Consider the following 14,579-nt stretch of genomic DNA (forward strand, 5'->3'; position numbering starts at 1 on the left):
TGCAGGTCACCGTCCCAGGCCCGAGTCCCCTGTGTGCAGCCGAGGCAGACCCCTGGGGCCAGATCCAGTGCGGCACGGGGCGAGGACTGACCCCTGAGCCTGGCCTGCGCAGACCCCATGGGGACCGCAGGAGACGGATGTTTGCTGGGAGCCCAGGATCCTCCCTCCCATCACTGTCCCCACCCCAGGCTCAGGGCCAATCTCTGGCACTTGTCCAAGCGCCCATGTGGGCCCCTTTGCAGAACCCCTCTCATTCCCCTTGCCGGGGGCAGCTGAGCCGCTCCCCGAGGCTGGGAGGCCCGTGTTGCATCCAGCCAGTCAACCTTTCCAGGGTGAATCCTGGTGCAGGGACCCTTTGCTCCCGCAGTGCTGGGGGGACATATCCCCTGGAGACACATGACGCCCCGTGTGTCTGGGAAATCATTGGGGAGCCCCTGGTTCCTGGGGGTCCACTGCCTTGTGTGAGCGGGCTTCCCTGAGGATGGTGAGGCGGGCCAGGGCTGGCTCCGAATCCCAGAGCCCTCGAGTGCCCGCTGTGGACTCCTGGGGCTACAGAGCGGCCGTAGGACCCTGCCCACCTGCGGGGAAGCCCACCCGTCTGCATGCACCTGCTTTGGGAAGGGTCTGCAGGACACACTGCCCGTTTGGGGAGCCGGGCCAGGGAGGGACCGGACACCTGGGCCCCAGGTCAGGGCTGAGGTCTGCCCCTGCCCACCGCCTCCGCTGCAGGATGGGAGCGTTGGGGTCCAGCAGCTGGGCTGGGGTCTTCATCTCCCTGCTGCTCTCCTGTTGCTCAGGAATGCACGCTGAAGGTCCAGGACGGGAAGTTTAAGCTTCAGGACCTGCTGGTGGTCCCCATGCAGAGGGTCCTGAAATACCACCTCCTCCTGAAGGTGAGGCCTCGCGCGCGCTCCGGGGCCGCCTGCAGCGGCGGGGACGGGCCCCCTTGGGCCGGTGTGAGAGACGAGCCAGCAAATCCGTACTCACAGCCTGCGTGGCGTCTGTCAGGACGGTGTTTCACCGGAAATGGACAAAGGGAAATTGGGACGGAAATCCGTGAGAGAGCCGAAAACTTGAGAGACAGAAACGTGTCCCCAGATCGGGAGTGAGAGGGTCCTGGAGGGGGTCACGTCACCCAGTCTCTGAGCGTCCTGGTAGCCACGGTGGAAATGGCCAGACAGGCCTAGGGGAGCGACGGGGGTGTCCGCCATGGGTCCACCCGTGGCCGTTAGCCCAGAGCCTGGCTTCATGCTGCTTTAAAGGGTTCCCCGTTCCCCAGCTGGTCTGGGACACCCCTTCGTGAAACAGTGTGTCCCCTGGGTACGGGCTTGCTTCTGTGCTGGGTTGGGCCGCTGAACCGGACCCGGGCGGGTGGGTGAGGACGTGACCCTGAGGGCCTGGCTCTGAGCCACACCCTGTGCCTGGGGGTGGGGGGCAAGGACGGAGGGCGGCGCGTCTGCACAGTGGCCTGGACCTCTCTCTCACCCCGGCAGGAGCTTCTGAGCCATTCCACCGATCGGCCCGAGAGGCAGCAGCTCAAAGAGGCGCTGGAAGCCATGCAGGTGGGTGGGCAAACTGAGGCAGGGGAGGGGCCCAGCCAGCGTGGGGCTTCACATACCAAGTCTGCGTGCTTTGACCGGAACGGGACTCGCCCACAAGCCTCGCTCTGTAACCACGGATTCAGCTTTTCCTGGGAAGACGACGGGTCGGGGGAGGGGGGAAGAGGGGGTAGGGGTCGGGGGTGGGAGCTGCCCCAGGGCAGAGAAGGTGGGTGGTGGGGGCTTCGGGCACTCGCGCCAAGCATCTAGGTCCCTGACCTCCCTGACCTGTGGCGACTTCCCTGGGCGTCCCTTCCGCCTGCTTTCCCGGCCGCCCACCACGGCTCTTGCCAGGTCCCAGGCACTGGACTCCGTCTGGGCCGTCCAGCCCCGTGCTGCCCACTGCCCCAGCCTATGGCTTTTGCTCCTGAAATGCCCTCCCCACCCTGCCATGCCGCCTCCTCTCCCCTCCCCCCATGTCCGCTGCAAGCCACTATGCAGGTAGGTCCTGGAAGGAGAGCTCAGCTCGTGCCCTCCCCTTGCTCTAAAGCCTTCTGTGGCTCCCCACTGCCCCCTGAGTCGGGCTAAGGCTTCCCACGTGCCTGGCTGTGCAGCTGTGTTTGCCACTAATGCCCTCAATCCCAGGGAGGCTTGGCCGCCCCCACACTCCTGTATGTGTGGGCTCGGGCTGGACCTCCTCCTTGTCACCTGGCTGTGTCCTGCACACCCTCGGTCTTTGCAAGGTGACCTTTCCCAGGAGGTTTGTCCCCCGCCTTGGGGATGGCTGTGCTGGGACAATGCCGTCGCCCCTTCGTGCTCGCTGCCCCTGATCACGGTCACCCGTGTGCCCAGCTGAGCACAATGCCCAGCACGGGGTAGGTCCCTTCTGTGCTGCTGCCCGGCAGGGGGACGACAATGTCCCCAGCACCTCCCAGGGGGAATGCTGACCTTTGCACCCTCTTGGGTGAGCTCCTTCCAGAGGGCAGGGGTCCGCCTCCATCTGTGGCTTCGACCCTATCACCTGACCTAACCCTGGTATCACCGTCGAGCCAGGCCCAGACTTTTCTGCCTCGGACCGCCCCACCCGCGCTCCTTGTAGGAAGGGGCAGGAGGTGCTGAGGGGAGGCTGGAACCGGCTCCCACCTCGGCCTGGCTCAGGGGTTCTGCCTGAGGAAGCTCGCCCTGCAGGGGGGGTCAGTGCCCCCGGCTGGATTCTCCATAACAGGGCTTGGGGTCCCCTGGCCCCCAGGCTGGTGCTGGCTGCCTGGGTTGCTGTGGGCATCGCCCCCTGGTGGCCGGTGGGAGGGCAGCGGCACGTGGGCAGCCAGAGCTCCACCGCGGGGTCACCCAGGTCCGCGTGGCTCCACGGGATGGGGGGCCTGCCAGGTGCCCGTTCCCCCTGAGCCGAGAAGCGGGCTGCTCAGGTCTACGTGCTGTTTTCTTCTGGTCTGAGCTGGAGGGGGTCGAGCGGCCAGGCGGAGAGACCCAGTCCAGGAGGCGGGGGCCGGGCTCTCACCCCTGGACACGCACCGTGTGGGTCGGCTCCCGGCCTTAGTTTGCCCGAGTGTCAGGTGGGGTTTCAAAGGCCTGCCGCTGCGGTGGCTGGTGGCAGACGCCCTGACCGTGGGGCTGGGGGTGGGGGTCGGCCTGCTGACCCCTCCCCCGCCTCCGTTGCTTTCAGGACTTAGCGATGTACATAAACGAAGTTAAACGGGACAAGGAGACCCTGAAGAAAATCAGCGAGTTCCAGAGTTCCATAGAAAACCTGGTACGTGTGGCCGACGCTCCGCAGAGTGGAGATTACTTAGGGCCCCACACCACGTTTCAGAAGTTACTTCCACGATCTCCGTATTAAGTCAGCTGGCGGCGACCCTGCTCTCTCCGTCCGGGTCGGGGAAGCAGGCACAGCCACGCACACAGGTGGCCCTCTCGCCGAGGGGCAGGCGCCGGGGGAAGAACGGTACTGACCCCCTCCCGCCCTCCTGGCCGGGACCGAGGACAGAAGGTTGTGGCTCCGGGGGGACCCTGAGGCTCCTTGCCTGCCCGCAGCTCCGCTGTCCCCAGGAGGGACAGTGGGGAAGGCTTGGCTGCTCTGTCTCCAGCGGCCCTCGGCTTCTCCCCTCCCCTGCCTTCGTTAGGCAGGGCTGAGGCCTCCCACGACCCCTCCCCAGCCTGGCTCATCAGAGGCTCAGCCTTGGGGCATCGGGCGAGCCACTGTGCCTGCTGGGAAGGGAGCGGGTGGTCCCAGAAAGCAGACTCTTGCTTCTCTGCCAGCCCGTGGCAAGTTCCCAGATCTGGCGGGTGTGTTAGCAGGCTCTCTGTACCGCGACACGGCTGACACCTGGAGCCGGGCCGCATCCTGTTGTGGGGTTTGTGCCGTGCATTGTGGGGACTCAGCACCCCTGTCTGTGCACCCCCCCGGGGATCCCAGACATCCCCGAGCAACGCCTGAGTACAGAGTCACCCGGTTGAGCCCGCTGAGTTTGCCCCCGACCCTTTCCCTGCCTGGCCCCCTGAATTGGCAGAGTCTGGGTGAGTCTGTCCGGGGTACATCGACATGGACGCTTGTACGAGCAGCATTATGATGTGATCCCAGTGTTCAGTCTTTTTAGGAAAAGGTAGAAATGCCCGCGTGTAAAGGAGGGGAAGGATAGAGGTGCCCCAGCCCCCTGGCCGTGGCCTTAGCCCCCGGCGGGGTCCGGGGCGGTCATGTTTTCCCCGGGGATCCTTGATGCTTTCTAAGGGGTATATGATGCAAGTCTTGGGGTTCTTGTAGTTTCTAGATATGAATCATCGTGTTCTTTAAATAACAAAAAGAACGCAGTGGCGGCGAGCAGGTGCGGACCGGTCCTGGGGGCAGAGTGCACACTCAGCCCGCGGGTCTCTGCTGAGCCCACCACTGGCAGACAGAAGAGACGGGGTAGGGGGCCCGGAGGCAGACAGCTGGGCAGGGGGCTCACCCCACCGTGTGTGACCCTGGAGCTGTGCTGCTCTCAGCCTTGGCCCAGCGGCTCCTGCAAAATTCAGAAAACCTAGAAATCCTCTGAGAACTCCCCTCACCACACCACGGGCCCCGCCCCATCAGCATGCTGGAACATTCCCTTCTTCCCTTTCCTGTCCCAGTGGGCCGTTTCTTTGCAAGCCGTGCAGGGCACGCGTCGAGACACGCCTTCTCTGAGTCAGAGCAGAGGGGAGAGACAAGCCAGTCGATAATCCCGGCAGACCAGAGAGGGATTGGACTGGAAGCCTCTGCCCGCTTCCAGGGGGAGGACGCCCGGCTGGAGGCCCCCTGGCTCCACCCGCCCTCCCCCGGATAGGCCGTCTGTTCTCCTCGGCTTGGCTTCTCGGGGTTGGGCGCCTGGCCCTTCTTACTGGGCCCGGCTCTAGGCTCCACACAAGGGCGGCCTGTTGCCGCAACCCAGGCCATCAATCGCTCCTTGTTCCCGCAGCGGGGCTGGGGCAGGGCCCGTTCCCCGGTCCCCCACCCCCCGTCCTCTCCCATCCCGACCTGCACCCCAGCCAGCAGCCGCCGGCTCGCTTCACCCGGTTCTGCCCTCCGCGTCCAGGGGCAGCATACCTGGAGGGGCCCTGGTCCGCCACCCTTCCTCTCCGCAGGGGTGCGGGGCAGGTGGGACCCCACGGTGGCGCTGGGGCTGACCGCCGGGCCCTTTCTCTCCAGCAAGTGAAGCTGGAGGAGTACGGGAGGCCGAAGATCGACGGGGAGCTGAAGGTCCGGTCCATCGTGAACCACGCCAAGCAAGACAGGTGAGCGGGCCAGCGGCCCCGGTGTAGTCGGGCCCCGCTCCCCAGCGGCCTGGGAGCACTTTCCCGCGGAGGGAGCTGCCTGCCCGCCCAGCCCGGGTGCTCCTGCTTCACTCGCTTCCTCCCTGGTCCGCCACGCGATCCCCACCACGTCAGCCAGCGGCTGCCTTGTCCGTGGCCCTGGGCTGGGCTAGAGGGCAGCCAGAGCCCTGGCCTGTGAGCTCCCAGGCTCCCCCGGGGCCGGCAGAGACACAGCAGCCACATGAGCTCTTGGCCGCGTGCCCGTGAGGGACCGCCCAGGCAGGTGACAGCGAAGGCTGCCCATGAGCCAGCATGGCCCCGCTTGTCCGGAGCCCTCCACGTGCACCTGCTCTGCGCGAGGCCTGGGCTGTGGCAGGGGCCACGGTAGATGGGGGCCTGTCCCTCTGGGGCTCCCATGCACTGGGGGGCTGAGCATGGAGGCCTGAGGAGCCCATATGAACCTTGAGCCATGGGGGTGGGGAGACAAGAAGGGCTTCCTGGGGGAGTTGTATGGAGCAGCTGAGACCTGCGGGGGGTCAGAGTAGGCAGCTGAGCCAGGCGGGACGGGACTCAGGCTCGGAGAGGGGACAGCCCTCCCGCCGCCCGTCACAGGCACTCGCTGGCTGCCCCGGGGTCACAGAGCACGGGCCACTGGGCGTGCTGACGGCCGCCCTGCTGGCCCAGGTACTTGTTCCTGTTCGACAAGGTGGTCATCGTCTGCAAGAGGAGAGGCTACAGCTACGAGCTGAAGGAGGTCATCGAGCTGCTCTTCCACAAAATGACCGACGACCCCATGAACAACAAGGACGTCAAGAAGGTGGGCCCTGGGGCGCCGGCTGGTGGCGGCAGGGCCTTCTCGGGCCGAGGGAGGAGTCGCGGGGTGGCTGAGAGCCGGGTCAGCCGGGATCAAGTCAGCACTGACCCCAACTGGGTGGTTCTGCTGAGTGAAGGGGCGGCCTGCCTTCTGTCACCCTCTTGTCACTGTGCCTTCTGTTGACAGCACCCGGCTCTGTGCCAAGCCCAGCACGTCCCTGGCCCTTCGTCTTTGCCTCTTGCCTGGGGGTGGGCATCACGGGGATGGGGGAGGGGCTGCAGGGTGGCTCTGGGGAGAGCCAGAGTCTACACTGGGGCCGCCTGACTGCAGCCCACGTTGCCGCCTGCCGTAAGCAGCCTTCTTTGGTTGGGGGCTCTGGGCAGGGCTGACTGGGGGGTGTTCCACTCCCATGTCCAGCCTGGGGAGGTGCCCAAGGCTGTTGGGGGCGGGGCAGTGGCTCTTGGGGTGGAGCCAGGGCTGCTGGGGTGAGACCTCCGCAGCTGGAGAGTGCCGCCCTGACTCTGGGTGCTGGGTATGGCTGCCTCCCCCTCCGGTTTAGTCCTGCTTCAGCAGAGGCCACTGCGCTCCAGGGCTTGAGCACCTGCTGTGTACATCCCTTGCTGGATTCGGGGGCCAGGAGCCAACGTGCTAAAAATCCCCGACTCTGGGCTTCGGAGCTCGCAACACAGAACGCAGGTTCCACCTGGAAGGGCTCTCGGGGGTGACCCACTCAACCCCACCCTCCTGATGGACATTTCAGACATTCGGGTGTCTGAAACACCTCCTGAGGCTTGGGGCCGGAGGCACAGTCCCTCCCGGGTCTCGGCCCCTGGCACCTCTCCTCTGGGAGGCAGAGCCTTGCCCCCGGCAGTGGCTGGTCCTGGGCTGTGGTACGTGGCGCTGGGCCAGGCTGAGACTCTGAATGACCTGTCTCCCCTTTTCCTCTCCTCATGCCTCCCAGTCTCACGGGAAAATGGTAAGCGCCCTCCTCCTCTGCCTTCATCCTCTCGGCCCAGGCAGCCCTTCCTTTCCGAGCCTGAGCGGCAGTGGGGACCCCGGCTGGGCCCGAGCAGGGCCAGCTTCTGGCTCTCTTCTTCCTTCGTCCTGCTCCCTGTGGCCTCATCAGGACGCTGCTGTGCATTGGCTGCCATCCAGAGCGTAGACACGAGCCCACCTGCCCGCCCCGGCCCCGCCCTGTCCCTCTCCCCAGAGGCGAAGGGCCACAGGCTACAGGCCGTGTCATCGCGCGGTCATTGTCCGCCTTCCCGGCTTCCCTCCTCCTCACCCTCTTCTCGCTTTTCCTCTCTCCTTCCTTTCCTCCTTCCCTCTCTCTTCCGTTCCCTCCCTCCCTCCTTCCATCTTCTCCAACACCAGCTCAGACGTTCCACTCTTCTTCCCAGGCCCCTTCGAACGCCCCCGGGGGCGGCCGGGCCTGGCGGGCGGTCCAGGGAGCTGCGGCTGGCTCCGGTGCAGGCGCTCCCAGCCTTGGTTTGGTGGTGGTTTCACTTCAGAGCAGGGAGTTTCTTAGGCTCCCAGTTAGGAACCGAAAGCGGGTGCACCGAGGTGGTGGAAGGGCCCAGCGGCTCTGAGCACAGGCTCCCTGGGGACCCGCAGACCGGCCTGCTGAGCCCACAGAGTTCAGCGGAGGGCACAGCTTGGAGCGGGTGGGCGAGGGGTCCCGCCACATCTTGGAGGGATGCGTGCACACAGGTGCACACACACACACACACACACGGGCAGGCGCGGGCACGAGCACCTGGTACATACACGTGCACACATGCGTGTGCTCACAGGTACGAGCACCTGGTGCGTGCACGTAAAGACGTGCAAATGCACGCACGGGCACGAGTGTCCCGTACACACGTGTGCGCATCGGGTGGGCCGAGGGCCGGTGCACAGGAGCACGTGCGTCCGTGTGCCCGCACAGCCGCGAGCCGGCCCCCTTCTGCCCCCGCAGTGGTCGTACGGCTTCTATCTAATTCACCTGCAAGGAAAGCAGGGCTTCCAGTTCTTCTGCAAGACGGAGGACATGAAGCGCAAGTGGATGGAGCAGTTCGAGATGGCCATGTGAGTGCGGCCAAGACCGAGACGGGCCGTGTCACCCCGAGACCCAGGCTCACCTCGGTAGCCCCTTCGCTGCTTTACAATCTGCCCCGGGGCCGGCGCCCTTCCCCTGGGACACCTGTGGCCCCGAGGCGGAGCCTGGCACGGCTGGCCAGCAAGGAAGTGAGGGGCAGGGACGGCTGCGGCGCCGGTGGACGCCTGGTGACCTGCGTCCCCCACGCCTTACGGGCGGCTAGACAGGGCTCTTTCCCCACGAAATCTAGAAGGAGCCCCCGTACATCCAACAGAGAAGGGATCACTGGGGTCCCCAGACACACCGGCCGCTGAGGCCAGAGTGGGTCCTGGGGACAGGCAGGCTGGGGGCCCCCGGGCAGGAGCGCCCCCCTCCTTGGTAAACACCCTCGGGTTCTGCGTCTCCCGCCCGGCCTTCCTCTGTCGCCTCCCCTGCACCCAGCTCTCGTGCCGTCTGGTCGTGGGCGGGTTCTGAGTGGACGAACGCCGACAGCAGCCCGTGTGCCGCTAAAGTCTTCCGGCTCACCCTGAGCTAAGCGCGCTGTCTGTCCAGATTTTAAAATCTCAGGCTTGCGCGCGGTGAGATCCCCAAGGGGACGTGGCTGAGTGGAGACAAGTCTGCCAGAAACCCTCACCGTCCTCCCCGAACGAGCACGTGTCAGCGCGGCACGCCCGCGAGCCCCCCCCGACCCTCGTTCTGCCCGGGCTGTCGGGCCAGGTCCACCCTGAGGCCTGGCCTCCTGACGTCCGGCCCGGCCTGCCCCTGAGCCTGGCTGGCCCTCGGGTCCGCCCCGGCTCCGTGTCGCTCAGGGAGTTGGGCCTCTTCCCCTCCGCTCAGGTCCAACATCAAGCCAGACAAAGCCAATGCCAACCACCACAGCTTCCAGATGTACACTTTTGACAAGACCACCAACTGCAAAGCCTGTAGAATGTTCCTCAGGTGAGGCTGCCCTCTGGGGCCCCTACCTGCCCGCCCTCGGAGCCTGGTGCTGTGTCTGCCCTGTGTCCCCCTTGCCCTGCCCCTCCGCCCTCCAGGCCAGCCCTGTGCTGGGCCCAGAGGGGCTGGGGAGTGTCCCTTCGGTGTCCGACCATCCGGGCCCTCGGGTGTTTCGGATCCATCTGGGAAGGGAGGGGGCCGTCCCCGCGGGTGCCCCGGTCCTGCTGTGCACAGCAGCATGGCAAGGCCAGCAGAAGTCTGGGAGGGGAGCCGGCACCGGGCCGCCCAGGAGGGCGAGGGTCTCAGGGGACCAGGGCTTCGAGGGCCGGGCGATCCGTGGGGCAGATGGTGAGGGGGGCCTGGGGGTCTTTGGGCCATGCCCTTGGCTCAGAGTCGTGCTCATGTCCTCCCCTCCCCCCCATAGGGGCACCTTTTACCAGGGCTACCTGTGCACCAGGTGCGGGGTTGGGGCACACAAGGAGTGTCTGGAAGTGACGCCCCCCTGTAAGATCAGTGAGTATTTCCCCCACCCGGCCCCCAGCACGCAAGCCCCTGGGCTGCCACGGCGCCTGTTGACCCCAGCTGAGGTTCCCCTGGTTCACAGCTGCTACTTTGCTCCTGGCCTGGCCCTCTTTGCACATTCTCCTGTCCCACCAGCGAGACCCACAGGGCAGGGACCCAATGGGAAAGACCAGGGCCCAGAGAGGGGAGGACACCTGCCCCAGCTCACCCAGCACCAGGGGGTCCCGCCAGTGGGGCCGTTCCTTGCCACAGTGCTCCCTCCTCCCCGGGGGGCTCCCGCGCTTCTCTCTGCCTCTTTGCACTGGGTCCCGTTCCGGTTTTAAACGTGTAGGACCTCCACGCCCAGACGGGCACAAAGCGTTCATGGCAGTTGTGTGGTTTCTGATCAGAGAAATGCAGGTCGTGACTGTTCCTTACCCCTGGTTCTCCTGCACCCAGACAGGCCTGGCCTTCCTGAGCCATGGCTATGGCCACGTCGGTGTGCCCACGTGGGCACGCACACTCATGCACGCACACACGGCCCCTGCGGGCTCCTGTGCTCTTCGTGCCCACGTGTCGGGGGAAAGCTGAGGCTTGGGAGGGGAGGGGACCTGAGCCTGCCCGACTGACATCCAGGCTGCCCAGGCTCCTCTGGGGGGGAGGCCTTTGGGGGAGCTCCCAGCCTGCAACAGCTGGACGGGCAGCCGGAAAGCCTGAGACGGTTCTGAAGGTTTCCAAGCCGCCCCAGGCATGGCTGGCTGAGCACTGGGTTGGGTGCCGATGCTGCAGCGTGAGCCTGGGAGCTGGGGTACCTGCCGAGGGTCAGCTCTGCCCCCCCCCACTTCACGTGGGCACCCCCGATCCTCCCATGTGCCGCTGAGACAGTCCATTGCCCTGTGTCTGTGCTCGGGGAAGCTGCACTCAGAGATGGGGTCAGCTGCCTTCAGGCAGATGGAAAACTGAGTCAGGCCTGCTCGTCCCCACACACCGCCAGCAGAAGAGACGATTTTGTCCCTTCTTCATTTACTGTGACCCCTGGCCCGGCGCCCCAACTGGGAGGAGGGTCCGACAGGTCAGGCAGACCCCCTCCTCCAGCCGCAGTCCTGATGCAGCCCCCTCGCCCCAGGGACCTCCTCTGGGCTGGAAATCCCGGCCAGAGCCCATGGGCACAAACGCGACTTTCCCGCTTTGCCCACCGGTACTGCCCTCTGGTGGCCGCGTTCCCTCACACCGGTGACGGGACAGTTTGCTTTGGGCTTTTTTTTTCTTCCCTGATTCTAAAAGTAACATAATTACTTACCAAAAACTTGGGGACAAAAAGAGAAGAAACTGAATAAAGGAGAAAATAAATATCACCCCCGAACTTACAGAAAAATAACCAAAGGTGGTGTTACGATACATTTCAAGTTTTCTGTTGTGGAATGAGCCTGTTGGGTTTTGAGTCTCTTGATTATTAAAAATACTCATTTCCCATAGAAAGTTGGGGAAGCATAGAGAAGAGCGAGGGAGCCGATCGTCCACTCACGATCCCACCGGACGGGACTGCCGTTCCCGGGCGCGCCCCTCCCCCCACCCAGTCTGTTCTCACGCTCGCGTGTTTTTCATCGTGTCTACAATTACGGGCAATTTCGTGTCTTTTATAAGCCGAAGTTCTCATGGGCATCCTCCCCACGTCATTAAAAGACCGCGGTGGGCACCTGGTTTTATTCTAGAAAGTTCCATGCTGGTCCAGCCCTCTCGCGGCCCGTGCTGGGTTTGGGCTCCGGGCAGAGGCCGTGACCCACAGCAAGTCGGCTTTAACCGTTGCCGCCAGAGCCGGGCTGTCCCAGCACGGCGCTGTCCCCCCAGACAGCCTCTCCCCGGGAAGCCTTGTGCTGCCCTGCTTGTGGGCTGTAGGGGTTGTCAGAAACCGTCTGTCCAAAGCCGTCTGCCACCGTGTCACATGGCGTTATGGTCACATTACCCACACGTGTTAGCCACTGTGGTCCTTGCTTTGTCCGGCGGTGGAGTGGTTGGATGGCTGGGCCAAGCGGGTGCTGCTTGCTCCCCGGGGGACACCCCAAGGCAGGCAGGAAGGACTTTTGGGACATCAGATGAGCGGAGCGCCCCGTGTCCGGGAGCAGGCCTGCTGACAGACGGGTGGTGTGCGTCCTGACGCCTCTTGTCCCCTGCCTGTGGCAGGCGTCCTTCAGCAGGCATGGTGGGCTTGCCTTTGAGCCCACCTTCCCCCGGGGATTTCTGGCACCTGCCACCATGGGAGCGGAGTCGGCCCAGGCAGGAAACCCGTTTGCTCGTCTGTGTTCTCCGGGGAGCCCGGACAGCCCGCCCTCCGAATATGCCGGCAGAATCAGAAACGCTCACGGTCGCCGGCCGGGGTCCCTGGGTGGGGCCCCCCACCTTGGGGCCTTGGTGGTGACACCTCACATGCTTCCTTTTCAGGTTCCCCTGCAGACCTGGTGAGTCCTCCGCACAGCTCCCTTCCCGCCACTGACCCCGCGTAGCCCTGCACCCACGAACCAGAAACACCCTGTTGTTCCTGATCTCTCCGGGCCTGCGGCTGCCCTTGCTGGCACGCGGGCCTCGGGTGCTCACCTGGGGCCTTCGGTTTCCTTCGCAGCCCTCAGTAGAAGTGGGTCTCCATGTCACAGGGGGCCCTGACCGCGTCACCTTGGCCTGGCTGCCCACCTGTTTGCTTGCCCTAGGCTTGTGGGTACCCAGCTCTGTGACAGCCGTCCACCCACCAGCCCCCATCCTGTTGGGGCTGAGAGCCCTCTGAGTGCTGACTTAGGGCAGACGTGCCCCCCCCCCACCATGGGCTTCAGTCAAAGTAACCAGCCCTTCTGTTTGCTGGGGCTGGTGTCATGGGTACAAACATGCCCCCAGGGAGGAAGGGGGAGCTAGCATCGGCTTGCAGCCAGCAGGACATGTCCCAGACAGAGGACAAGCCCCCGGCTCAGAGCAGGAGGGAGGCCCCCCAGGGCTGGCGTAGTCAGGGTAGCCTTCTTGGAGGAGGTGGGACTTCCTGGTAATGGATACAAGTCCCAGGACAAGGGAGGGACAGCAAGGTGGAGGGTGGAGGTAAGAATGGGGGAGGGGCTGTCCCAGAGTGAAGCCGCATCTCAGCCGCCTGTGTCCCTCTCCTCCCCCTGTTTCCTGCCTCCACCTTTCTCGGGGGATCGGGTCAGGGGGCGGACAGGGGGTGTCGGTGCCGGGGCAGCCCTCCCTGATCACTGTGATTTGTCCTTGCCCTCACAGGACGCCTCCGGAGCAGGACCTGGTGAGTCTGTGGGTCTCGGCCCCTCTCAGCTGCCGTCCAGGTCCGTGGTCACTCTGGGGTTCGGGCCTGGGCCACTGTGACCTCCCAGCCTCACCCGGCCTTCTGGGCTCTAGGCTCCCAGGGGGTGTGCTCTCTCTGCGGCCACATCCCCAGGGGGCCGTCGTAGTGTCTGATGACTGCCCAGCATGGAGACGGTCAGGGTCCTTCTGGGACGGGAGTGGGGGGGGCTGCAGCCAGAGCCCCCCCCCCCGCAGGGTGGGCCTCAGAGAAGCCACTGCTGTCCCTTTGCCCATCTCCCCATGTTCTCATGCCCCCCGCTTGGCACCACGTGCCTAGAGCGTGGCTTCCGACTGTCGAGGGTGGGAGGCATCACGGGCCGAGCCGCAGCCTGAGCTGGGCCACCGTGGCCCGAACTCCAGGAAGCAAAACCAGAGCCACGCTGTGGCCGGGGGACGCCATTTCGGGACCAGCCTGCAGACGGGCCCACACGCGGCCGGCAGGGTCAGAGCAGGGCTTGGGCCAGGAGCGCCCAGCCAGGACCCCCATTTCAGCTCCTGAGCCACCCCAGCAGCTGTGGGTGGCCTTAGCCAGTCCCTGGGCCTCGCTCGCTCTGGCCCCCCGTCTCTGCCTTCAGGGGCACCCCGCGTCCTGCTCCACACACAGACTCAGTCGCAGATTGCAGCGGGGGCTGGGGAGGCACGGCGAGTGTCACTTGAAGTAAGTGGCCGCTGCCGCAACAGGCCCCCAAGTCCATTAGTTCCACGGTTTCCTTACGACACTTACCAAGGGGACCTGGAGTCTCATGGGCAGAACGCAGGGTCCCTCACTCAGGAGCCCTCGGGGCCGAGGTCAGTGGCGGGCGGGCTGCCGCCAGGACTGTCCCCGAACGCGGGCCCCATCCTGCCCTGTGCCCGCAGGTCCCAAGATGGTGGCCGTGCAGAATTACCACGGCAACCCGGCCCCCCCGGGGAAGCCAGTGCTGACCTTCCAGACGGGCGACGTGATCGAGCTGCTGAGAGGCGACCCCGAGTCTCAGTGGTGGGAGGTGGGTCCCGGGGCCCCGAAGGGCGGGTCTGGGGATGAGCCCACCCGCGGTGGAGGCAGGCGGGCTGTCGGCAAGACCTGAGTTCCCTCCCAGGCAGGAGCTCGGGGGTCCCCAGCCCTGTGTTCCTCGGGGTGTCTGCTTTCACGGGAGGAGCCCAGCATCCCTTCCCGTGTGTCTCCTGCGGCGACGGGGCAGTCGGGCCTCATGCCGGCCCCGGGGTGGGGCGGGGGGAGACACCGTGACCAAGACCCACCGCCTTCCCCCAGGAGGTGCCGCGTGGGGGAGCAGAGACAGACCTGGACACAGGTCGTGTCCGGGTCGGTTACAGTTCGGAGCCACGACCCTCTTCTGTGAACAGGCGCTCAGAGCTGGAGCCCTCCTGCGCCACCTGCCCCGGGCCCCCAAGCCCCACGGGGGTCCACATGGTGCCACGAGAGCTCGGGGCGCTCGGCCCAGCCTGGCCGACCAGGGGGACGGAGACCCGCTTAGAGTGAATATTTGTTGGTGTTGCCGTGCCGGTGACTGCTGTCACTCGTTTCGTGACGGTCCTTTGTCACTACCTGCTTCCTGATGACTTTGCTGTGCTAGACCACACCGTCACGCGACTG

The 14,579-nt window shown here is 65.4% G+C and overlaps 1 protein-coding gene across 4 annotated transcripts in view; it reads left to right on the forward strand.

Annotated features, from left to right (window-relative positions):
* The window catches only part of VAV2 (vav guanine nucleotide exchange factor 2), a 151,637-nt gene that overhangs the window by 123,735 nt on the left and 13,323 nt on the right, over nt 1-14,579 (forward strand). For all 4 annotated transcript variants that reach the window (XM_046022975.1, XM_046022977.1, XM_046022976.1 and 1 more), the window contains exons 10-20: nt 798-893; nt 1,494-1,562; nt 3,220-3,306; nt 5,218-5,303; nt 6,006-6,138; nt 8,093-8,202; nt 9,050-9,151; nt 9,573-9,661; nt 12,089-12,105; nt 12,905-12,926; nt 13,844-13,971. In XM_046022975.1, coding sequence (XP_045878931.1) covers nt 798-893; nt 1,494-1,562; nt 3,220-3,306; nt 5,218-5,303; nt 6,006-6,138; nt 8,093-8,202; nt 9,050-9,151; nt 9,573-9,661; nt 12,089-12,105; nt 12,905-12,926; nt 13,844-13,971 — 939 coding nt within the window. The remainder of the gene's footprint in view (nt 1-797; nt 894-1,493; nt 1,563-3,219; nt 3,307-5,217; nt 5,304-6,005; nt 6,139-8,092; nt 8,203-9,049; nt 9,152-9,572; nt 9,662-12,088; nt 12,106-12,904; nt 12,927-13,843; nt 13,972-14,579) is intronic.

This window comes from Meles meles, chromosome 11, assembly GCF_922984935.1.
Source record: "Meles meles chromosome 11, mMelMel3.1 paternal haplotype, whole genome shotgun sequence".
Classification (NCBI taxonomy): Eukaryota; Metazoa; Chordata; class Mammalia; order Carnivora; family Mustelidae; genus Meles; species Meles meles.